Genomic DNA, 25,256 nt, shown 5'->3' with positions numbered 1-25,256 from the left:
CTATTTAAAAAAGCAAACAAACAAACCCCCAAAACCACAACAAGAATACAGTACTTTAATCATCCACAGCGTTTACTGGTTTACAATCCGACAGCATATAGTGCTGATAGGCTAAAAAACTCAATGCATGTTTCCTCAATGGAAATTTAAATTGAACACTTGCTTGTTTGTAGCTTACAAACACAAGATTACTCAAGCTGTAGAGAGAATGAGGCTATTTCGTTAAAATACAACAGTAATAGATAATTGCTTTGAATTATAGGCTATGTTTCCGTGCTTAGCTGGGAACCAACAGAATCAATATATGCAGTCATTTGACTTCTTCATTAAGGCTGAAAAACAATCCATATGAAAAAAAAATCATCTCTTAGAAAAAAGACCTTGTGTCTCTGGTAAGTGGTTATCAAAGCAATACCACTCTTTCACTCAGAATCAATGAAGTCATACACAGGATCTCACCACACCTACAGCACGACATCAGAGCGTCCACTTGGTTTGTTGAGACCGTGTATGATTCCTGGCTACAGACTGAATTCCCTCATTTATTCCAAACAGGATACACGTTGCAGGCACAAAAGTGATTGTTGTTAATTGTTCCATGCACATGCCAAAACAACAAAATTTTCTAAGCCCAGTCTGTCAAATACCTGTCCTTAAAGTGCTGACAAAGTCAAATTCTTACCTGCTGTCTACAGAGCTAAACCAATTATTAAGGTCCACGACTATCGCCGGTGACAGGACACCTGAGAGCTGCAGCTTAAAAGCCCCTGCCTTTGATTAGGATGTAAATAATTAAACAGCTAAACTTGATTTAACAGAAGTAAGGAAGGGATTTGGGCTATCATTTCCATAATCCAGCCTTTCAATTTTGTCCTTAATTTTCAAGTAGGAGATAACTGTCTAATCTTGTTAGATAATGATAAAATAAGTCATCATAGAATCACAATACATGAACAGATTCTCTGAATATGGCAGCCCTTCAACAAATGAAGGAAGACATCACAGCCTGTTTTTTGACACAAAATGATTATGGTGCCTAGCAAACAAAAAGTAAAGTACAGCTTTAGGCAACTCAGCACATGACATGCTTTGGCCATCTTTACACAGCACTATCTGTAAAAAAACCCACTTAAATGTGACTTTATGCACACTGTATAGGAACTTAAATTTCAAAATCTATAAAGTTCTTGGAAATTTACGAAAGCTAAACCCAAAAGAAGCCCTTTTTGTTACTCATCAGATCACCCCTAGTTTTTTCAAGGTTATAGTAAGTATAGTCTTTGGTTTTAACAGAATTAATTCCAAGTTGTTTTGAAGAGCACATATTTATTTGTAATTCTAATAAAAGGCTGATTTTGAAATAGGAAAAAAAAAGTTCTTCCACACGTATAAACCAATTATATACATCCTCATTGAAGGTACTGTAGTTTAATATTCACTGTTGCAGTAAAATTCGAACTCACCTCTGGAATAAAGTCTGTCTTTAAAGATCCAAAACAAGATTTGCAGCAAATTACAACGTGGGCACAGTGTCAGAGACTTGCTCTGTTAGGTTCTTATGGTATATACAAACTGATGCAAACATCTCAGTCCCCTCCATGTAAATATGTTTTCTATACATAAAAGCTCACCACATTAAGATCTCTGAATGAAAAGAGTTGTCAGTTGAATTCTCTGTTGCTATAAATATAGCCAAGCAGTCCTTTAGAACATTTTTGTGACCTCAAAGCAAACTAGTACAGGACAGTCCAAGCAGACCTAACCAAAAAGCCTCTAGGTTTTTATATTATTTCAAAGAAGTGTATTGTGATTATGTGCAGAAGTTGAAGTGATTCTTGTTGCCTTATTAGTTTGCTTAAACAACTTTAAATACTTTAATAATTACTACATCATACAGATCTGACACTACAGATTGATTAATTTTTGCATGTCTTAGGTAGTGTTCCAACATCGAGACATAAGTAAAATAGAAAAATCCTTTCTCAAAAGTGTTACTTCAGTATTAAAAAATGGTAGATTTATATGAAGTACAAATAGCTTAATACAACAGCTTCAAATAAAGGATTTTTCATTTGCCAGCAATTTAGGTCAGTGGTTTTACACTTAAGGTTGCTCTTCCTGTACAGTTATGCAGAATTTAAAATATGCATGTCCGCTACTTCTAGAGAAATTGATACTTGTGAATGTAGATAAAGATTTTTAAACAAAGATTATAAACTAAATAATGTTGATGAACACATGAAATCAGCCTAAAAATATATCCAGTTCAGATACAGAGCAAGACACACTTTTGAAAAAGACTTAAAGGATTTAGGTGTAATAAAAAACCCTGTCATTTTGCAAGGTTCCTAATTTTTTTTTTTTTGCAAGTCTTTTGTATGAGTCCCTCTAATCTCTTGGTAGAAGTCCTTAGCCCATTGATTTTGGTTTGCCTTAAAGGGATGTCTTTAAACTTACTCACATTATCAAGAACTAATAAAAAATAAAACAGTAGAATTACAAATAACATTGCTGTGAAAGATTTCTCTTCAGTGCATATGAACAAAGCTGAACAGCTCTACACAATGAGTCCAGCTGTTGGGTGAAGAATCCCTTATCACTAACCCATTGTTTTCAGGAATAGACACACCCCTCCACGTAAATAAGCACCCCCGGATTTTCTAACAAACATTTTAATTGGGTCATTATCTTCTCAATGACCTTAAATGTCCCATTCTTTGACTACAGACAATTATACCATTGATTTGCAATTATATTTTAAGTAGAAAGCTCAGCCGAAGTCTTGAAATACAAAAAAAGTTCTTAAAAAAAACCCCAGTCAAAAACCATGGTACAGAGACTGGTGCAGTTACTGTGTCTCCATGAAAAACGTGATGCATACCAGCAGATTATATAGCTTTGCTTTTAAAGGAATGGGGTTTCCAGTCTTTTCCCTTCTAAGCCAGGTCAATGTAGTCCAAGGTTGCCAAAGCCCACGGTGCTGACCGTGATGACTCCACCGGGTTTTGACAGCAGGATTGCTAATTGTCTCCTTCAACCCTTCTCTTGCGAACTGCAACAAGAGAGACAAAAAAAAAGTGTTGCTATTTTATCATGGTAACTGTTTTTTGTATTTCTACAACATGAACATTTGTTTGCCACCTGAGGTTTCAGACAGTACAACTTAAGGTAATGAACACTTAGTGCAATCTATCATTTTAAGCTTATGCTTCAGCAGCGCTTACTGCCTTATTCACAAACAGTTGCAAACACTTGCAAGGGAAGACTTGTGGGAAACATTAATCATCTTAGGTCTGGTAAGCAGATTTAGCCAGGACTCTTTTTTTTCATTGCAGTTTTCTAGTGCTAAATTAAGTTTATATGGCTTCAAAGGAAACAATGCAAGAGTTTCACAGTATATCTAACACAATTTATACACACACAGAAGATATTACATTCAATAGCCTAAACCATTCCATTTATTAATAAAACATTTAATTGTTAGAAAATGCAAGAGCAATAAAAATTTGTGAATAAAATCACTAAAAGCTCACATGCTATGTTAGACTGAATGACTGGAGTTTTCCTCAATATTTGTATTATCTTTGCTATTTTTTTTTCACCCTATCAAATTATGTTTTCCTTTTCTGTGCAGACATAAACAAGGCTACGGGTCTTACAAATTATATAGGCCATCTCCATTTTATTTTAAAAAGTCTAGCAAGCACATCCATATACAAAGAAAGTGATTCTGTTCTCAAAGCCACTCATTGGAAAGCAGGTGACAGAAGTTATTCACACCTGCTTTCATCAAATTGCAAGAACAGAGGAAAGAATTTCGAACCTTAGACTTCTCCAATCATGCAGTTAAAAGCAACAGGTGCAGTTGCAGACAAAGAACAGGGAAGTGGTACAACAGAGTGTAAGCAAGAGAGAAAGAAGATGGAGATGCAGACTATTTTTTTGGAAGAAACGTACAAAGACAGAGATGAGAGACTTGGAACATCTGAGTTTCAGTGCTGAATACCCAGCTGGGTATTCAGAGTGACCTGTCTCTGTAGCTTCACGGCTGGAGAGATGAAAAGGTATTTGCAGAAACTTTTACTCACATACTCCAGACTAAGAAAGCAAAGAAAAAAAGGCAAGATATCAATAGAAAAATAGATTTACAACAGTCAAGCACTAACAAGAGAACTAGTGAGAAGAGAAACCTTAGAAAGTAAAAAGACACCTGAAGCATTATGACAAATAACTGGTTTAGAATCTATTTTGAGAAAGTTATAGAATGTCTGAGTGCCTTTCTTCTCTCTCTGTGCTCTTTTCTAGTTACTCCTCCTCCATATCTTTCAGAGCTGTTCTCCTCAACTTTAACCTTTACTCAGAGGGGAAGCAGATCTTTAAACCAAATTCCAATTTCCTGTCATTCCCTCTAATATATTCCTGAACTACTGCTACTGCTACTAAACTGCCTGGCCCATTTTCATGCTGATGAGACGTATAATCTTTACCACAAAGCATCTAAAGACAGAAGATTTAATTAAATAGAGTTTTAAAATGCAATTCTATTTAAACAGATGGACCACATTATCTTGTAGTTGAGTGCTACAAGTATTTGACATTATACAAACGATTTCCACTCATGTGCTACATTATTAACCGATTTTCTGCTGATCCATTTAGTTAGGATTCTAACAGATGAGCTCCAACAAAACTGACTGCAGCAAATAAAGATGCCACTGCTACCAGCTAGAGAGGCAGGGATGGTACTTGTGCATGACCAGAAGAGATGACCCAGTCCCAGCCTCTGCATGTGACAGGATGTTTGGTTTCCTTGCTTAAGCACTCGAGATGAGACTGGGTGCACTGGCATTCAACAGGGCATCCTACACTGTTCATTTCCAGTATTGCTTTTAAGGAAGCAGTGGATCTCATCTGAATAAAACTGAACAATCAAAACTATTATTTTCACTCCTTTTGCCACAACTCACATGGAATTTGAATGTTCTTGTTCTAGACTATGTTAAAACCCCTCAACTCATATACCTGAACACCCTGCAACAAAATAGAGAACATCAAGCAGCAACAAAAGAGTAGGAGTACAGCACAGGAGAAACCTTAAACTGATCTAACATTGTGCTATCCTGGTTTTGTCAAGGGAGAAGCAGAATAACCAGACACCTTTAAAGCCTGTGCCACACACACATTCAGTTAATAGTCAGTCTCTACTGACAGGTCTTACCCAAATCATTATTTTTTGTGATAGCTGCAGCTGCCCTGGCTCGAGGTCCCTGTTGTGTGAAATGGTATCCAAATTTGAGGATCTTGGTGTTTTCTTCAAGCATTTTGGCAATTTCTACTTCTGCAAGTGTGCCCAGCTGCTGCCTCTGTTAAAATAAGAGGTACACAAAGACAACAGAGCTTATGTGTGTTCATCCTAAAAGAGATCAGAATACTTTAACCAAATCAGTCAATAAACACTCAGCTTCATTATGATTAATTGAATAGGCAGAAGGTCACAAAATATGTTTGTGCACCAGGAAGCACAGAACTGACCTGGAATCAACTTCAGCTGTGTGCTTCTGAGAATCTTAAGGGCAATTATGGAGGGTCTTAAGATATTAAACATAAAATATTTAGAAAAGTTTATCACAAGCTGTCTTCCAAAAATATTCAACTAGGACTGGCTGGTTTTAGCTTTGATATCACCACCACCACCTCACTTACCTGATTATCAATTTTGATCTCTGTCAACGTTTCATTGTCTTTCAGTGCATCAACCAGTGCCAGAATTCCAACTCCAGTGATGAAGTTTGATTCTATGTTTAAACTTTTCAATTTTGTGTTTACTCTCAACATTTCTGCAAGAGCCTTTGAATGTAAGAAAGTATCATTAAACTTTTGAATTTTGCTACAGTAGGACATAGAAATAATCATTTCCATAGGAACTAGTTCCATATAGGAGCAACAAGTTCACCAATACATGGTGTAACTTTGCAGGCTTTCACTTGAGACTGAACTGAATCTTCAACCATCTAATCTTCAACCATTCAATTATCTACATTTCCTTTTTAAATAGTATTGAGTCAAGAAAAGGCCTGTCTTTCTCTTGTTACAAACTAAAAAGCTACACAGAATATAAATTGTCTGAAATTAGCATATTGGACCAATTCCATTTTGTAAGCCTTCACAGCCTACAATGAGTAATGCAAGCTGCTAAGTGAAGGCCAAAGAAAGGGCATTAGTTAGCTGAAAGAACTGGATATGGTTAATTTGTAAACAGGAGATCTGACTTTCAGAATGCTTGTGCCTACAGATTGGGTAGGAAGAGGTAAAATGGAAAGCTCTAAGCACAGTACCAGCATGTAGCTAAAAGCACTTTTATGGAAATATACCTGATCCTACTTCTGAGAAAGGAAGAAAACAAGAACAGCTGACTGCTGAGGTTTACTGTCATAAAAATCATACCCTGTACATTTTTTTCTATCAAGTCACAATGCAAAGAAACCCAACAAAAACCACACCCGAGAAAAGAAGCATTTATAGATTTTTATTACATTCTGTTTCACTCCTGCTGAAAAGAACTTTTTAATTGACCAAAGCTTTCAAATGTTCAGTTGCTTCTTTAATGCTGTCTTTCAAACTAGATTCCTTTTTAATTTGAAATTAAAACAAATGCAAAGGATTGTTCTGTCAAAACAATTAGTTTTGTTTTCTTACCTCTTTCTTTGCAAATAAATAAGGTACTGCTTTTAATTCAACATAGAAAAAACTAAGACCTGATGATAAGTTAGTTTAAACTACATCAAACTAGATACTTTGACTAATATTATATTGTATATACCAATGCTTTAAGCAAATCTTTGGTAGCAGGGAGATCACAGAAACAGGTATTTTACAATTTTCTTCAACTAAAACTCTAGTTAGCTAAAAAATATTGTGAGCTTTTTCAGTTCTCTAATGTGCTTCTTGCAAATTAATTTTGAATACACTATTGGCTACTGGAATGAACTAAACAATTAGGAAAGAAAGAAAACAGGAAAGAGATTAGCAAAATGAAAAGTCGGGGAAGGGACTGGAAACAAGAATTCTCACTCATCTCACAGGTGATGCATTGCTGCATATTAGTCTGCTTGTAATCATTTACCAACTTTGACACAACAAAGGTTTGTTAAAGAAAACATACTTTACAGTGTAACAGAATGTAATCATTTTCATCCCTCATCATTTAAACTGGATTAAATTCAATCCCTTACCACTGCCTTTCCATCCTAACTTCCCTTGCACCCCACTTCAGCACATTATCAAGATACTTACAACAGCAACAGGATCATTGCTTCGGGTGGCTGCCAGGCTAAAATTCTTCACATGTGTGTTGGTTTCTAAGGCTTTTGCAAATTCTTTCAGCGTTGGAATTGGTATGTTCTTGAATTAAAAATAGCATTTTACTCTCTTGAGATATGTAAGTTTTCCCCCCCACCCCAGCTTCTTTCACTATTTTATTCTTTTTACAGCAAAATGTCCTATAATATTAACTATCACTGGTCTTGAGCAGTCGTACAGTAAAGATGCAATGGCTACAAGGGTCACCAATTCCATAAAGCAATAATTTTTACAGGGTAGTATCAACCAAGCTTAAAAGGAATAATTTTAGAAAATTAATTAGGGTAGCAAATTTCTCAGTTTATTATATCAGGAATTTTGATCTGTTGCCTTTTTAGGCAGCTATTTTGGCTAGCATTTATGTATAACACAGTATTCTTAAACCAAGTATTTTATTTTCTTCCTTTAGTAAGTGAAACAAGTAGCCTTGGCTGCTGACAAGGCTGTCACCGCTGTCTGCACTGTAAGTCAGCAGTGCTACAGTTCTGTTTTCTTTCAAGCAAATATACAAAAGTTTGTCACATTTAAAAACACAACTGTTACACTCAGAAACTGCCCTAACGGCCAAAAGCTCTTTTGTACAAGAAATCAGAAGCATGTCAGGTACAAATATAACTTTGTTTGCAACTGCAATAACTGAGAGCACGTTGCTCCATCAAGGACAAAGGATTCAAAAAAGTAGTTCACAACAGTGAACTGCTGCCAACTTGGCAGCAACAGAAATCTGGGCTGGCAGTAAGAAAGTCTAAGACTTTTTAAATCCACATTTGGCAAAAGAAACCAAGATGGCTTATCGGTTTAGCTCCAGGTTTCTGAGCTTATACACACTGCAACGTTTAGCAAAAAGGCTGCTGTACTTAAAATAAGCTTCTCATGCTCTCTTAGAGAGTTTTGCAGCTTAAAGTGTCTTCTACTGAGAAAAAGCAGTATATTTATTGCAGGCTTCAGGTAATTACCTTAATGTTATTTAGATTAACTTCAACAAGACGAGAATCATTATCTTTAATCCTCTGCAGCGTCTCCTCCACATTTGTGGGATTTGGTGGTTCATCAAAAACAGGCAACATTTTTTCACCTTTTACTATATCTGAAAAGTAAGGCATTTAAGTGTAATCAAACAGGTTGCATACATTCACTGTGAATAAATGATACATATACTAAATATTTACTGTATTTAAAGATCATTTCATCAGTCTTTACATCTCTCCCCCACACAAAAAGCACACCATCCTCTCCTGAAATACTTTCATAAAGTTCAATCCTTTTCCAAAGGTCTTTACAGCCTTTCTGCTTTTATTGCACACCAGCTTTTTTCAGAAAGCACACAGAAGTTGAACTGCAAACACAAATATAAAACCTAAAAAGCAACACACACAATGCATGTTTATGCCTACTTTTGTCACCAAAAAGTGACTTAACTGCATATATTGCAATTAACTACGTATATTGTAATTCCAGAACTCAATTAGAAAATGTTATAGACATTTCCAGACTAAGACTAAAGAGTCTAAAAGAATGTTGGTGCAACAGAAAATAGTTAATGCAATAGTAACTGCGTGCAGCACAAAGAATTAATTTTTCCAGCACTTGCATACAAACACTTACTTGAGAAGCTGTCTTTGTCAATCCCATTACTGCTTCCTACTACATCACAGAACTGATTGTTTGTTATCAAGTTGGACATTCCCAGTATAGCTGTAAAAGGAAAAAGAGAAACAGCAAAAAAGCATTTTTATTGTTCCTGACTAATTCAGCTCAGATGAAGGTTCCTTTAAATAACAAAAACTGATGTCCGTACAACATCCAGTTAACAGTGCAAGAAGCCATTCAATACCTTAATAATTTTAAAAAGTAGAAAAAAATTAGTTATAGACTTTTTAGTTGGCTTTCATATCTTAGAAAAATTTGACCTCACCGGGTTCCAGCTTCAAAGTTAAAAGTGCTATTCAGTCACAAAATGAAGCTTTAGGAACACAGGTACATAACAACACATTCTTATACACAAGAAAAAGCAGCCACCTACACAACAAAAACCAGGAAGTCTCAGGAATGGATTTAAAGGTTTTGAGTTTGAAAATCAGGTGTCTTTTGCAGGCCAAAATAATTTACCTTCCTATAAATTATCACAAATCAAAAAAGTTGAAACGCTACAAGGAAGTTGGTATATAACATGATATAGTTTCTATCACAACTACAACTTCCTGAGGTCAGATAAATACACTACCACATTGATTATAGATCTTTTTTGTCTACAGATGCACCAGCCCATTCATACTTCAAAAAAAAACTAACCTGCAAGGTCACCTAATTCTGTGTCTGTGGCACTGGTCAAGGCTTCCTCCAGTTCTGGATCAAGAGAGAATTTTTCTTCTGCAAAAGACTGTACAGGTTTTTGCTTGGGGATAAATATTTTCCCTGGAGTAAATAAAATGAAAAGTCTGATGTTACTTTACTTTGTGTTATGTACTTATTTTTAAATTGTTCTGTATCTAAAGAATACATATTATATTCAGTAAATCCTGAGAAGAGTACCACAGACAGCAAAAAGGAATGAGGTTTCTTCTGTTTTTGCAAGTCAGAGATGAGGAAAGAGCATAAAGAGAATAAATTTTCAGGAGTCTGTATCATGACTCCAATCTTATTTAATTCTCCTAAGGATTCAAAAGTAATAAAGCCTCCATTATACCTTTTAAACAGTCTAGAAAAAGTGTCTAAAAAGATTTAGTATCACTAGAGAACAATGACCAGTATCGTCTCAAAGGAGGAAGGGACCCAGGCAGAACTTTAACCTGAATGAGAGAGTATATCAAAGAATTACCTGAAATCACAGACCTGCATATTCAGTGCAGTTTTTACAGCATACATGATAATTTCTAATTTCAGATGTGAACTCAGTTCTGAAGTAAAAAAAGAGATGCCCAAGACGCTTGAGAAAACCATGGTTTGTGAACAGCACAAAACAATATAACAGATTTCTCTGGCAATGACATTGTTTCCTGAAATGATACTTAGAAAGGCCATAGAGGATTCAATGGCAAAAGAAGCAACAGTAATACCACCAACTTTTTAGTTATTACAGGAAGTAATAAGAAAAGTTATTTTAGAAGACATGCATTTTAAGTAGAGGTCTGTGTAGTTACCATAATTCCTGCATATATCTTCAGCTGAAAAGTTAGGGTAGGAAATCAGAATACAAGCAAGATATTCTAACAGTTCACCTGTGAATGGTTTAGAATTGGCCTTTCAGAACACAGAAATCTACCACTGGGTAAGAGCCCAGGAGAGGTAAGGGGTGCTTAGGTTCTGGGCAAATTAACTTGGTAAGTAAAAGCTCTGGTACTGATACATTTGGTAGAAGTAATTCAGAACTAGACAACCACGAATCAAATCTTAACAATTATTAAAGTTTTTCAGTCTTTCCAAGTTGCCTGAGCTATCAGCAGAAAGAGCTATGGGAAAGAGGTTCCAACTTCCTTTTGTTATTTCCTGGGGTAGGAAGTGGTGTTGATAGTCTTCCTATGAAGTTTCAGTTCTAATTCAGGAACCCACCCTCTTCCATATCCATAGTTATACAATATTTCCACACAGGAATCACCCTAGCTCATCCCAATTACATGATTACAGACCTCCTGGACAGAAGCCAGAGACTTAAGATTTTTTTCCCCTCGTACTGCTCACAAGTTTATCTTGTTACGTGCTTGGGGTAAGACTAAGTTTAGCATTTTTGAATACCTCCCAGTGACACAAAGCTTTATAGGGATGTTTCAGTTTTATTTAGGGGAAATGAAGTGGGATTTTGGTTTCACCACTGGTGGGAAGCAATGCTGAAGCCAGGTCCTGTGTCCCACAGTAGACACAGGCATCATAAAAACCTGTCCATCTCCTCTCTCTCTCTTCAAGTTCCCATCCTAGAGTAAAGTAGTTGTGGTTCATTTTCTTTTTAAAGGAAGTTAATGCATTACCTCTAGCACAGATTACAGAGAAGTACATCAGGTTTTTCTCTGACAACACAGTCTGATGATCAAGATCTGTTGCTAGCAACACAGTATTTTTGTTCCTGGGTTGCTATCTCTTTGGAAACTTGTATAAATGGTCATTATCCATATTTAGAAGCAGAAAATAAAACTCCTTACATAACTGTAATGACTCCAAACAGTAGCTGAATGCAGCTGACATGTATTACCACCCATATCTCAGCTTTGATGGGCAGTGCAAAAGAAACTGTTTGTGGTGATTCAGGATTAAAAGAAAACTTTCATAAAGTAAAGGCTTAGGTAGTAGATGTTGCAGGTTATTTTAATATAATTGATATGGTATGTTTCTACCATTTTATTTTACCAGCATCACCTATTGAGGAGAAAATAACTTTCAACTTTAATTGTAATTTTCAGAAGAGATCAAGAATGTTTGACAAGGTTTTCATTAACCCATGAAACAGCCATCCTCTCTGCAGCATCAGTGGAGCAGGCAGAGAGCAGGAGGAAATCAATCTCATTTAAAAGCAATTTTGCAAAAATGTATTTCAACCTAGATCAGCTTTCTGTCTGCTTCATCACACAGTACTCACAAAAAAAGAGCTACTTTTCCTGATGTTGCTTTTAAGTAATTCTTAAATTCATAGGTTAGGAACGTCTGGTTCTAAACATTTGCTTTCTAAGAGTAAGACTAAATTTATACATATGTGCCTGACTCTTAAGAAAACCTGAAGAGAGTGAGAAGTATATTCAGTTTTTAATAAAGCAAAAATGTTAAAAGCTACTGCCCTCCAGAAATGTTCACTGCAGCCAACTCCAGTCATATGAACTGAGTCAGGAGCAGTTTTTGTTATAAAACAGGTCACACCCTTGTGTACATAATCTCTCATTCATTGGCTTCATGTCATCCTAGCCCAGAATTCAGAGGTTTACAATGCACACACAAAAGCAGGTCCTTCCCCACTCCCCACTTCTAGTAATGAACTTACTTCAAAAGGGATAAGACCCCTGTGTCTCTGGGGACAATGATCTAACTCAAGGCCTGCTGCCAAGATAGTTTGGCAATTCCCTTCCTCCCTCACTAATGCAAGCTTTAAATAAAAAAAAAAACCAAACCAGAAACCACTACACATCTGTGCAGCCCATGAGACGTACAGCTTTCCTGGCCCTCAAGTGGAACATTTCCAAATAGCAGGGATTTGATTACATGAAGGAACATGACATCCTCCTTCTCAGCCGACAAGGATATTGCAAAGATTAAGCAATACAACACAAAGAGGCAAATTTCAGGGATGTTCACATCATTTTTGTAATAATTATATATTCAGGTCTTCTATGCCTTTAAGCTAAAATGTCAGATGATGCACATCCCAGGATTAAGTCACAGGCTTTATCTGCTACAGAATAAATTTGCAGTCCCAAGTTCCACACAACTGTATTGCTCAAAAGGCAGGAACACTGGATGCTGTTTGTTGAAGTGCCCTGGACATTTCATACACAGACTCACAGTATCCAAGGTGGGGCTCAGCATGTTGCAGAAATCAGGGCTGTTCAGTGGGGCCACCACTGCATATTGCTGGTACTATTCTCACACATCCCACAGTCCTACCCCCATTCCAGCAAGCAGCCACACTTTACACAGCAGAAGAAAGTCTAAAATCCTCTTTTACAGTACTCCATTTGTGGAAATGAATCAAGTGTTACCTCAGGACAACTGAATACAAGTTTTTCTCATCAGTGGCTTCATGAAGAAAAGTAACATCTGATATATTCCTTACATCTTATGTTCCTTAAAGTCTCCTCAGTTCAGAAATCTGTATAACCCACACTTCATCCATCTCCAGTTCTTACTATGTGAGAGACTTAAGTTCATCAATTCACTTGTGAGCACAATTTAATACTAATTTTTTTAAATTCAACATACAAGTGACTTCCTCAGTGTCTTACTGCAGAAACAGAACTGTTATTCATTATCTGATTACAGACCACAGAGCAGTGAGTTAGAAAACTGGTTTACATTAAGGCTGGAGTATCATATGTTACTTTGTTCTAGTGCTCTTGTATGGAGAATGTCAATCCCACAAGCTCTTTCTGCAAAGCTCCTACAGGATATTAGCTTCACTTCACAACATGTAACACACTTCTTTAAAGAGCAGGGATTCAATGGCAAACAGAGAACACAGCATCCCAAATCCTGCTGCAGCAGAAGGCAGTGGTGATCCTGAGCAACAAACTGAGCAGGGTGGCAACAAAAGAGCTCTAGCCAGCCACAGTTTGAGCCTAACAACACTTTCTGGGTGATACAGACAAATCAAAACAAAACAAAAACCAACCAAACAAAACCCTCAAACTTCAACAAGCCCCAAGCATTAAAGCAGAATCAGAGAATCACAGAATCAGCTAGGTTGGAAAAAACCTCTGAGATCATTGAATCCTGCAAATTTACCCAGAACAAACATACCCGGCAGGAATGAAACGGGAAAGTTGGAAGAATAGGCTACAATTAGGAAAGTGCAAAGGCTAGAAATGCAAAGTTTAGTTTACATAATACTTTGCTAATGCCTTCCATTATACAGCACAAAGTACATTACTGATCTTAGATATGTTTTTATCTCAGGTGCAATAATTCAGTTCTTTTGCTGTTCCCAGAGAAGTGGGGAGCACTGGTCAGACGAGTGTAACACTTTGAGGGGCAACAGTCTCCAGCACTAAAGCCTTTACTGTTTGCATGAGAGATCCTTCTGCTTGCAGTATGCCTTGTAAAATCTTTATGACATACTTCCATGCACAGATTAAGACAAAGCTAGTTTTGTTGCAATTATTACCACACTCTCATGAATCTGTTGAACAATGCTTTACTGTATGGTTCAACACTTAATTGGAACAGAATGTGACTTAAATCGTTAAATCGTGTTTAAAAACAAAGTAAGTTTTTACTGATGCTTTTAGAAACAAAATCAGGCACTGGAAAAATGGAATAGGATATAATTTAGAGATTGTTAAACTTCACATTACTTTAGCACTGTTCATCTCACTACAGGAGGACACTTTACATTATTTCAGATCTTCTACATTTCATAGCACAAAATAAAAGAGAGGTTCCAAAGATTTGGGAGAAATCACATCCACTATCACTGAAAGAGATGCAACAGTGTTTTAATAACATGCTTACCCCAAAATGAGGTACTTGGGACACCTGGAAGAGAGGATTTTCCTTTACACTGTAGTAGGAAAACAAGGTTACCAGGATCGGCAGCAAGCCAGGATGGCTAAAATTAACCCAGGATAAGCTTCTTGGATAAATCTGCTGGTCAAATCACCAGGCAGGACATCAGTTCTACTAAAATAGAATAGGGAGAGAGAAGGATAGATTTGCCCCTTCTTACTCCATGAAATGAATAATTAGGCCAAGTTAGAGCAACAAGACCAGCCAGGCACACAGAAATGTTTTAGCAAATCCTGACCCAAAAAACGGCACCAAGAAAATACCTGCAGTTCAAATCCATCTCTCTCCTCCCAAAACCTCTGGAACTGAAGGTTGCATTTGTCAGTTTTCTTCTGAATTGACAGGAGAATCAGGCAAGATTTTCACCTGCCCCTATTCTACAGTGTTTTTAGCGTTTTTCCATAATATATTGTTCTAGTCAAAGAGAAAAATTATTATCCAGCCTAGTTGTTTGTTATTTTTTTTCTTTTAGTATTAAAGAAAAGCACATTAAGATACAAGCTCCCTCTAGATAAAAAAAAACCTACACATGTATTAAGTTTTACTTCATACCTTTTCCAAGTTCTAAATCTACATAAATATAATGATTTCTTGATTTAGAAGATTAAGTTACATAGATTTGCCATTTTTGTGCAAAATGATACAAACATGGCAGCAAGTCACAGCTGAACCATAATATTTCCATGAGGGGAAAAGGAAAGATTATCCCTCACCTACTACAAAATGAGCCTGGCCTTCTTGCCTCCTGCCCATTTACCAGAGCATGAATTTCCACACAAAACATTTGTTTCCACATTTTTAGTTTTAATGAAAGTAAGCTCTATTCCATGTTTCGTATTATTTTCTCTTCTTCTATGGCATTAAAATAAATGGTGGAAAAAGTTATTAAACAGTAACTTTTTTTTTTTTCCAAGAGATACAGGAAATTTTACTAACTAAACTGGTATGACTCACTGCAACTTGCAGACACACTGCTGTTTAGTAATACTTTATTACATAGAGGAAATGACATTTGATCTTTCTTAACCAAGATCTACGTTACAGCTGGTCCCTTCTGTTTTTCTACACGATTCTCACAGATTTTATCTACCCAAACAAATACTTGTGCTGTGTGCATGTATATGTAAGCTGACTGTAGAGAACCACCTATCTGAACCATAAGGCACCATACCTGCTGCTAGGGGTACCTTCTGCATTCAGAACGTTGCAATATCCTTATCTCAGTTACTCTTACAGGTCCTGTCAGCAAAGAAGTGTCACAGTTATCTCAACACAAGTGGTGTTAAACTTCAAACTAAGGTAAAACACAGTGTATGAAGGAAGTAGTACATCACACACAGAGTGCAGCACATTGTAAAGTCATAATCCCTCTATTACTTCAAGGTAAAAGTAGAAAGGCACCAGCATTGTCAAGTACCTGGCACAGGCAGAGAAAATGCAAATATGCCCAAGAAAATTTTCACCAAATGTACACCGCTATCTTATAGACAAACTCAGTAGATTAATGAAGACTCAAATCTGAAATAAGCTATGGTTCATGCCAGAGAATTAAGTAGAATTGAAGGGTTTCAAACTCTTAAGAAAAGAGGAGCCTGTTCATCTTGGGCAGCTGGAATACAGCTTAGCAACAATTTGCTGAAGCCTAGTGCAGCAGATCTGCCCCTGCTGCTAGGGAAGGTTCAGACAAGCCTGGATTCATAAGCACTCAAACACTTGTGGTGACAGCTAAGGCCTCCTCCTATGCACATGTACAGAGCACAGCTCTGGGAGTTTCTGTCCTTACCAATACTGCTTTGTAAGGCACAGCGGATTTGGGAACTCTGGTTTTATGGGAAAAATATGACGTTATTCTTACAATATTTAAGAAGCACATTATTATTTAATTTTCTCTTGAAAAGACAAATGCTCCCATCAAGTCAATGAGAATATCAGATCCAAAGCAAAAATTTCTAATCCTTGGCTTTAATGACATGTCCATGGTTTTTAGACCACAAACCACTGCCAGATTTCAAAACTTGTTGTGATGTTAACTGTGTAATTAGTTAGTACTAACTATGCAATCTTATTAAACCTTTCAGTAGGGACACTAGAAAAACAACATGACTGCATACACCACTTGTCTGGCCTTGTCAGCCTACAGCATCTTTGAACATCACTGAGTGTCTCCCACGACACCACTCAACTGCTATTTTTCTAATTCAACACAGTATTACAAAGGTTGCTGTCTGTGTTTAGCACAAGGCACAAGCCACAGGCACAGTGACAGCGTTTGTTATTATTGACGCAAATGAGGGTTAGCTCTTACTTTGAGGATCCCATCCCCATTAGAACTTGGCAATTCATGATAAAATCTTTGAGTCTTATTTCCTTCCTGTGCTACATACAAACAGCACACCAGCTCCAGAGGCACAAAATGCCCGAACAGGAAGCCTCCTGCCTCTGCACAGCAGCACTCGCTTGGGAACGCCGCGAGTTAAAAAGCACTAGAGCTGCCAGTGCTCCAATAAAATTTGGTTCACAGCAGTTCTGGCTGGTCCACTTCAGGGATTTCATAACCACTTGCACCGGAAAGGGTGGTGTTACCTTTCTTTTCTCTTGTAAAAGGCACATAGTCCTCCCTGTCTTTGTGCTCGAGCGCCTGCTTCTCCAAGTACGCCAGGAGCCGCTCCCGGTCGAAGGGACCTGAGGCCTTCTTTGCAGTCTGGTCCTTCTGCCGGAAGCCTGCGGGCAGGAGAGCATTCTGCAAAACAAATGGAGCAAACAAGAACAGCTTAGACAGTCTGGGGGAACACCTGCTTAGTTTCATTTCCCTCTTCCTTCTCCCTCTCCGCAAGGTTCAAACCTGAGACGTCCTTTTCAGGCAAACTCTGATCCCCTGCCAACTTCCTTTTTTTGGGGCACGGGAGGACACAAAGTAACCTGTTCTTTAGACACAGAGAATGCAATGTAAAATACAGTACACTGCCCTCTGAATAGCACTGAAGCAATTCTTTAAGTACAATAGCTCCCAGCACTCGATTTGCTAGTTAACTTGAATTTCGTTTCTAGAATGAGCACTGTTTAAATGAGCAGTAGGAAATAAAACTCAGCTATTTCCAGTTTAGACATTCAGTAAAAGCCTACTTCCTCTATCATTTACTTATATGTTTCTAAGTCTTTAAGACAACTGACTCTACTATTGTTTGGCATTTAACACAGAGTATTGCTACCTTTTGACCTGACTCAAAGTGGGGTGTTTCTTTGATATGATGAACATATTTTAACTAAAGAGAAAAAAAAAGAGGATATTAGTAAGAAAAGAACACAATGTATAGGAATTCACACTCTTTTAAAAAAAGACAACCAATCTCTTTTGCCAGTTCTCCCCTGTTAAAATGCCCATAAAGCCAAAGGCAATTAAAAGATCAATAATATCTTGCGGTACAACAAAATAGGTGATCATAATATTCTTAACTGATCCCTAAACATCAAGATTGAACTTAATCTTAAAGGAAAAACAGAGAACCACTAGGTGAAAACACAAGTCTTGGAGTCTGACATTAGCTGCAGTATCAGTAGAGGACAACTCAGCTCATTATAGCAGAAAGCTCTAATATCCCAATATTCCAATACCCCATGCTGACAGAATCATTCAGGAGCTCAGTAATTATTTGCCTTCTCTTTACAAAGTCAACATGAGGACAGTGACAGATACAGACTACCAGATACAGGACCAGGAATCTTCAGAAGAGGTTAGCACCCTGCCTCTCCCATCAAACTCTAACAGCAGAAGCAGTAAAATAAAAATGGATGCAAAAGGGCTGTTTATTGGAAACAGGAAAGTTAAACAAGCCTTTCTAAATAAACTTTCTTTTCAAGAACATGACAAAGAGCAATTTTTATTTATAAATAAATCCCAGAAAGCTCCTCATAACTATCCTTTCTTCCATTCTCCTCTATTGCAGTTCCTTGCAAATAGGAAATAAACATTATACACATGTATATATATGTAAGATCACCAGCAGACTAGGAAAAAGCTCTGTCCAAAAGTGTATCATACAAAGACTCAACTTATTTTACCCAAGTTATGGAACAAATGAAAAAAATAAAACTTCTTTTGGCTAATGCCTACCTCAGGGTCAAGATCATCCAAAACATTTTCCAGTTGTTTCAGTTCTTCTTCTGAAAGTTTGCCAAGAATTTCATCCTCATCTAGATCTTTGTACTTGTCCAAGTCCTTTCGAAATGGGAGCGTCATGACTTGGGCAGTAGCAAGTTGCTCAAATACTTCGAAGTCCAACTCTTAATTCTTAACCAGATCTATGAAAAAAATTTTTAAAAACAAATAACCATAGTTAAGGTAAATATCCCAGCTACAAAGCATCTTCAACCCCCAAATACATCTCTGAAAGGAAAGCTTTTCATCCAGTAGTCATATCTGTTACCCTACAGCAGCCAAGGAGCACGTGGAAGCTGCGTACACCCTCCTTCTCCACTGACGAGAATCCTGTCCTGCCATGCCCTTTTCCATCAGTAACCAAGCCACATCTATTGCCAGATGAAAGTCAGTTCCCAGTCTTCTCAACGAGAACTCCAAGGCCATAATTCCCACAGAGCAGGGCAGGTTGTAGGACAGGAGGGAGGAGATACCAACTATACCTAGTATTTATGAGTCCAGTTAACACCAGCAGCTTTTATGCAGATGGTTATTTTGACTGCAGGTAGTGCAGCCAAAAGAAGAGTTAAGATGCTCCTCATTTATTGTTGCTGCTGCAGTTCGAGGGCAGTTAAGGAGAACTCTATAAACAAGCTAATTGGTTATTACTGACTCATATCCCTCCATATTACCTACAGAGGAAACAGAGGAAGTTTGCCTCCGAGTTAATTATAGAACTACCATTGAAGCAACATTCTGTTCTGTACAAGGAAAATCAAAATACCTTGATGAAAAGCGTAGGAAATACAGCTCCTAAGCAGCAGCACTCCAGTCAATCCTACAAAAAAAAATTAATTTTTTTTTTTTTTTAAATTAAAAGTAAAGACAGACTGTGTAACTGCTCTCTAAATATTACACTTGGACAAAATCAGGGTCCTTCAAAAGATGTACAGTCTATATAGCACTTCTCATGGACAAGCAGAGTGCAAGGAACCTTTTTTTTAACGCCAGAATTTTTTAGCATTTGTCTTGGAAAAAAACAGTTAATCACAGCAGTGTTGAAGCAGACAAGTTGTTTCCTCTCGTTTTTCTGAAAGAAGTTACAGGATTCTCATTTTGTTCAGCCAAATTCCTGCTTCAAGTTGACTGAGCACACAGACAAAAAAAGGTAACTTGAATGACTCTCTGTAGGTAAGCAAGAGAGTCCATAAGGTATTTGGGGAGCAAAAGCTAAATCCATACATTCAGGCTCATTAGTCTCCTTAAATGCTTTCTTGGCTCTACAGAAATACTCAACACAGACCAGACACACAGCAAATGTTATTTCTTCTCCAGTAGCCCCATTCCAGGTCAGATGCTCACACCACATACACAACTGCATTACTTCAAACCTGCACTTACAATGTCCTTCAAAAACAGATCAATGTAGCTTTTGTCTCTTAAGTAAAACGAAAAGAAGGACTGTATATACATACACACTGTACCATGGAATCCTGCTTAGAGGATTCCTTCACCTCAGTTGTTTACACCAAGGAAGGTCTCCCTGGCTGCCACAGTTACATACAGTGACATTTTAATTCAGAGACACTAAACAGACATGAGCACATAAAGCTTCATCCACACCATTCAGCCAAGTGTACCTGTAAAGTAAATCTAGTTTTAACAACTGCCATTGCCAGAATGGTAAATTTTCAGTCCCTACCAACACCTACAGCTGAATGAGGAATATATTTACAGCTATTTTCAGCATGTCTTCTTTTTAAAAAATATTGCTGATATAAATACTAGAACTTACTTGTAAACTACAGCTGACATCGATGGAACACAATTCCAAAGCTGAACTACCAACTTAGACAGAGTTCTCTTGAGCATAACAAAAACCAGGAGGAATTCCCAATTTCAGAGTAAATTCCATCAAAAAGAACACCGTCTGGCTTCCTCCAAACTAAACCCAATCATGTTGGAAGAGCCTGGACCTTTTGCAAGAGGCTACAGAGGTAGGAGCATCCGAGTTTGGTGGCTGCAGAAAATGCAGAGAGCAGCACACCTATGTTTTCCTAAGTTCCAAAAGTAACTAAGGAGTGTCTCTGTGGCTGAGAGAGCCACCTCCCACAATTCTCCATAGTCTAATGCCTTTGTTTCTCCAGGTGCACAGCAGCTGATGGACAATTAGCTGATGACAGCAGATGCCACACAATCTGCATGAGAACTTTTCATTCCTAGAGCCTTAATGTTTTGCCCTTCCTGACAGTTCAAGCCATTACACACTATCATAAGAGAAAACATTTCCTGCAGCTGATTACACAGCATTGTTTGTGACCAGGCTGCACTGTCTGAGCCCTACATCAAGACTCTGCTATTTACCACATTTCTGCATGTCCATTTGCATTCAAATATTAAAAGGTGTAGTTTTAACAGGTAATTACAAGGAGCAGAATGGTTAGTAGGCTGCAGAATAATGCTGCCCTTACTCTAACAGAGAGCAGCACTGCATAACCATACATTACTTCACGTAGGCTGTATTTCCTCTCCATTAATTGCTGTAAAATGCTGCCATCCAGAATTAATTACCTTTTATTTACTGCACTGGTATGTTTCATATGGGAAAACTACTCATCTTTTGTAATACATTAATTAATGTTCAGGTCACAGCCCTTGGTCTCACTTGTTTCTATAATAAGACCAAAGTAGCCATTTCAAATCCTTAGCTACAGTGTTCAGACACACATACACACAAAATGAAAAATAAAGAAGCAGAACAAAAAGCCCTATCTCTCTGTAGCTGAGTCTTCACTTCATCAAGAGGAAGAGAACTACATGTGGCCTGCCAAATATAAATGTGTGTTTTGAACATATATTTTAATACCTATCAAAGGTAATTTTTTTTTTTTAATATGAAAGCACACAATGTGACAAACCTTTAAAACTTTATGATGGCAGCATTGACTAGCACATCTGTACTACACAGAGGTTGCTTGGTAATGACTTTCAGAAACATTCCCTACAAAAGAAATCACAGCATATAAAACACTAGCGTATAACATACTAAAAATCAGGTTTTAAAACATGGTGTTAGGAATTCTCATTGCATAAAAGGGCATAAAGGCCAGCTGAAGCCCTAATCTAATCAAACAAGCCCTTCACCTCCCATTAAACACACTTGGTACTCTATTTGTTTTCCACCACTCACTGCAGCAGTTCTGCATAGAGACATGAGGAACAAACTACAAGTTTTTAGAAAGAGCAGTTACTTGGCCTGTGAATATTTGTGGCACATTATATATATGTGTGTGATCTTACTGCAGAGTCACAGGCAAAACTGTAACCCTCAATTTTGGCTTTGCAAATACTTTGCCCTTTTTTGATGAGCCAAGCTAGTTTTCTTCTAAGTATCCTTCTCAGCTTTACCATGAAAACATTACATATATTAAAAGTCCAAAGGGCTTTTTTAGATATATAAGTATAAGGGGAAGTTCTTCAGCAACTTCATAGTCACATAAGAAACATTTAGGGAAATGGAAACAAAGCCATCACTTCCAGTCCATCAAATTTCAATTCTCTGTTATGCAGAAGACAACTTGAAAAATCAAAAATGAAGAAATTCTGCTGGACATCACAGAGACAAAAATCTTGTCATTATTCCTTCACCTGAGAAATCAATGAAGAACTAAAGAAATAAGAAAACAGTAGTAACTTTAATTTAGGCCATTTTATAATTACCTGAATCATCCCCTGAAACTGTCAAGCAACTTCCATACATCTCTTATCTATAAGTTAAAATATTTTTGTTTTCTCCTCTCCTCTCTGAAAGTATATTTTTAAAAACCAAAAGATTCTAAAAATAGCAAGCTCCCAATTATCTTTTAAAAACTCCCACTCCTCCCAATTTCTATTATATTTAAGAACACGATTTCTTTGGACCCTCACAGGAGAAACTCTTTAGAAACAAATTGTCCACAGGAAACTCCAGGGTTGTTAAAGTCCACTGCAAATGGTTTCCGTGACTTGGATTTTAAAATAGAAGCGACATCACGAAAAACAAACCGAGCTGGTTTTGGCCAGCACATTCACAGAGTTCACTTTAATCTCATTTGTTCCTCCCCAGCCTCCTTCCCCCCAGCCTCTGCGTGAACCCTGCCCAGAGCAGGGGGGTCCACAGGGCTGTCAGCATTCCTGCACCACTCAGGGCCCCAGACCATCCCAGCTCCTTGGAGGAGCCTAATCTGAGCATTTCCCCAGGGAACCCCGACGATGGCAACAATTTTATTTTCCAGTGTGTCAGATTATACAGAACTGTTTATGAAAAATGTGCTGCACTTGAAAGAGCTATCTTTACTTACCAGAGCTAGGAGAAAAATTAGCAAATATAAATATTACCGTAATCCCAGAAAGTTCCTTAGGATGTTTTTCTAATGCCCTTATGATAACTCTGCTGAACAGCCCAATGCTGCTTTTCTTAGCAGAAAGCTCTCAAAAACCCACCTGAGCCTCCCAAAACTCCAGCCTGGGGTAGGGCACAGGATCCAGGTTCTCCTGCTCAGGGATCCAGCAAACAACCCCCAGCCCAAAGCCTTATGGAGCCAGCAGGTGGCAGCTCATCTTTGCCTAAGCTTTTCGTCAGGGTAAATTGTGTTTTCCAGGCAGAAAGGAATAGCTATTCTGGGCTATTTTCCTAGAAAAGCAAGCCCGAGGCTTCATTCTGTTCACAGAGACAATTCACTAAGTTTTACACATGGCAAACTGGGCTTCCCCAACTTCACATTTGTCCTCGAGGTGACCCGAGGAGCGGATGGGGACAGACAGCTACTGCAGAGGAGCTACATGGACCACAAAGATGCTTTCATGCTGAAGGAAATCTGAACACATCTGTGTTTGCACTTCCTGCCAGCTCCTCCTCTGTATCAGAGGCCACCTGGAACCAGACAAGGCCCACTATGCTCTTCTATATGTCCTGTATACAACGACACTGAACTAAGGCACAGCTATCTTGCAGGCAGGGTGCTCTGAGTCATGGCTAAGCTGTCAAGCTGGCATTGTCCCATAAAAACTTACTCCTGTGTGCCTGTTTTTGAAAAGCAGTCACTAACACTGCAGGGCTAAATGAACATGCCCACCCAGGCCAGGCAGTGGCGAGGGTGACAGGGCCAGGAGCCCTGAAGCCTGTACTTGGCAAGCTGCACAGGGCACAGAAGTGGCAGCAGTTCAGCACACCCATCTCCATGACACTTCCAGGCACGCTCATCAAACTTGCTGCAGGGCAGCTGTTATGATCCCAAATAAACACAGGGCCAGGATAAGGTAAAAACCCCAGGTACCACAGATACTGCCTGCCCTGAGAAGTTCCTCTGGCAGAAATCGCCACTCCAGCTGTCCATTCCCTCTCCCAACATGCAGGGCAGCGCCACTGAGTCAGGACTTATTGACCAACCAGGATGAGGGATGTTTTGGCATCATTTTTTTCAGACAATACCTGGATGTTCATTAGAGATCTACTGCCCATGGACATTAATACACAGTATCTCCTCCTGGAGGAACTGCCTGCAGGTGTTTTAGTCAAAAAGAAACATCAGGTGCAAGCTATCTGAAAGCTTATACAAACATTCAGATATTCCTATCTATTGCAGAAAAGTGGAGAAACTTGCAAGCCTGGAACAGGATAGCAGAAGAAATTAATTTCATTCCCATTATGTTACTTCAGGAAAACTTCTGAGTACGAGCCAGTTTCAGGTTCTCCCTTACATCATGGTCTGTACACCTGACCCAGTCCCCAAACTTTAATTGATTCAGTACATTACAGCAAACTCAAAGCACACAGCAACCTCTCTAGAACATCGATTACTATCAACACAACCTGCGCCTACCCACAAAGAGACGGGCTGACAGGCTCTGGGAACAGCCCTCCGAGAGCTCCGTGCCCACCGCCGGGACAGGCCGAGCGCCGCCGGGAGCGGCACCCCCCGCCCGGGGCCCGCTGCCGGTGCAGGGAGCGCACCCCGCCCCGGAAAGGCATCCCTCCGTCACCGAGCGCCGGGCAACCGGGGCAAAACACATGGAGCGAACTGCAAGGGTTACGGCGACCAGACCCACAGGCGAAGCTTTCAAAGCCACATTTTCGGGTTCCGCGGCAAAGTCGGGAGCCGGCTAAACAACCACTCACCCCCCGACCGGCACGCCCCCCGCCCGGCCCCTCTCAGCCCCGAGCCCACCGATAGTGCAGCTGCCAAGCCCTGCCCCAGCCCGGACCTCCGAGACACCAGCGGGGGTCCGTGTCCGCCGGGGGCCGCCGGGGGCCGGGCGCCCACAAAGCCCCGTCTTTCCTCCTCCCGCCGCGGGCGCGGCCCCTCCCGCCGGGCTCCCACCGCGCCGCGGCAGCGGGCGGAGGGCAGCGCTCGCCCGGGCCCTCCCCGGCACCCTGCGGCCGCCAGCGCCCAGCGCCCACCGCCCCGTCCCGTCCCGTCCCGTCTCGTCCCCGCGGCCGCTCCCCGCTCACCCGGGCGGCGGCCGGACCAGCTCCCTCAGCCCGACCCGCGCCTGCGCCGCGCGCACGCCGGGAGCCGCAGTC

General features: G+C 39.1%; 1 protein-coding gene across 5 annotated transcripts; it reads right to left on the bottom strand.

The window, feature by feature from the left end:
* Positions 1-29: 29 nt before the first annotated feature.
* LOC108492587 (tropomodulin-3-like) lies at positions 30-25,256 on the bottom strand. 5 transcript variants are annotated; one of them, XR_001873162.1, is made up of 12 exons: positions 25,185-25,256; positions 19,479-19,532; positions 18,671-18,858; positions 17,143-17,299; positions 9,652-9,774; positions 8,965-9,054; positions 8,316-8,446; positions 7,294-7,401; positions 5,704-5,847; positions 5,219-5,363; positions 3,958-4,098; positions 30-3,052 (listed from the first exon to the last, which is right to left on the bottom strand). XR_001873162.1 is itself a non-coding variant. In XM_017805062.1 (11 exons), exons 3-11 carry the CDS (start codon positions 18,794-18,796, stop codon positions 3,021-3,023), a joined length of 1,056 nt encoding a protein of 351 aa, XP_017660551.1. In that variant the 5' UTR covers positions 18,797-18,858; positions 19,479-19,532; positions 25,185-25,256; the 3' UTR covers positions 30-3,020. The 5 variants fall into 5 exon arrangements, 4 of the variants coding, with proteins under 4 accessions (XP_017660551.1, XP_017660552.1, XP_017660553.1 ...); XM_017805062.1 differs by lacking the exon at positions 3,958-4,098; XM_017805063.1 differs by lacking the exons at positions 3,958-4,098; positions 25,185-25,256 and adding an exon at positions 21,613-23,531.

Source organism: Lepidothrix coronata, unplaced genomic scaffold, assembly GCF_001604755.1.
Source record: "Lepidothrix coronata isolate B3197 unplaced genomic scaffold, Lepidothrix_coronata-1.0 Scaffold11, whole genome shotgun sequence".
NCBI classification, from domain to species: domain Eukaryota; kingdom Metazoa; phylum Chordata; class Aves; order Passeriformes; family Pipridae; genus Lepidothrix; species Lepidothrix coronata.
The sequence above is the reverse complement of the archived record's forward strand: the minus strand, read 5'-3'. Positions and strand labels throughout refer to the sequence as shown.

What these genes read in the sequence shown, in the direction of transcription:
- LOC108492587 (XM_017805062.1), bottom strand. Translation starts at nt 18,796, where the DNA reads ATGACGCTCCCATTTCGAAAGGACTTGGACAAGTACAAAGATCTAGAT. An exon ending in TGACAAAGACAGCTTCTCAA is followed by an intron (nt 8,447 to 8,964) that starts GTAAGTGTTTGT and finishes CTTACTTTTCAG; the next exon opens with ATATAGTAAAAGGTGAAAAA. An exon ending in TTAATCTAAATAACATTAAG is followed by an intron (nt 7,402 to 8,315) that starts GTAATTACCTGA and finishes TTTTAATTCAAG; the next exon opens with AACATACCAATTCCAACGCT.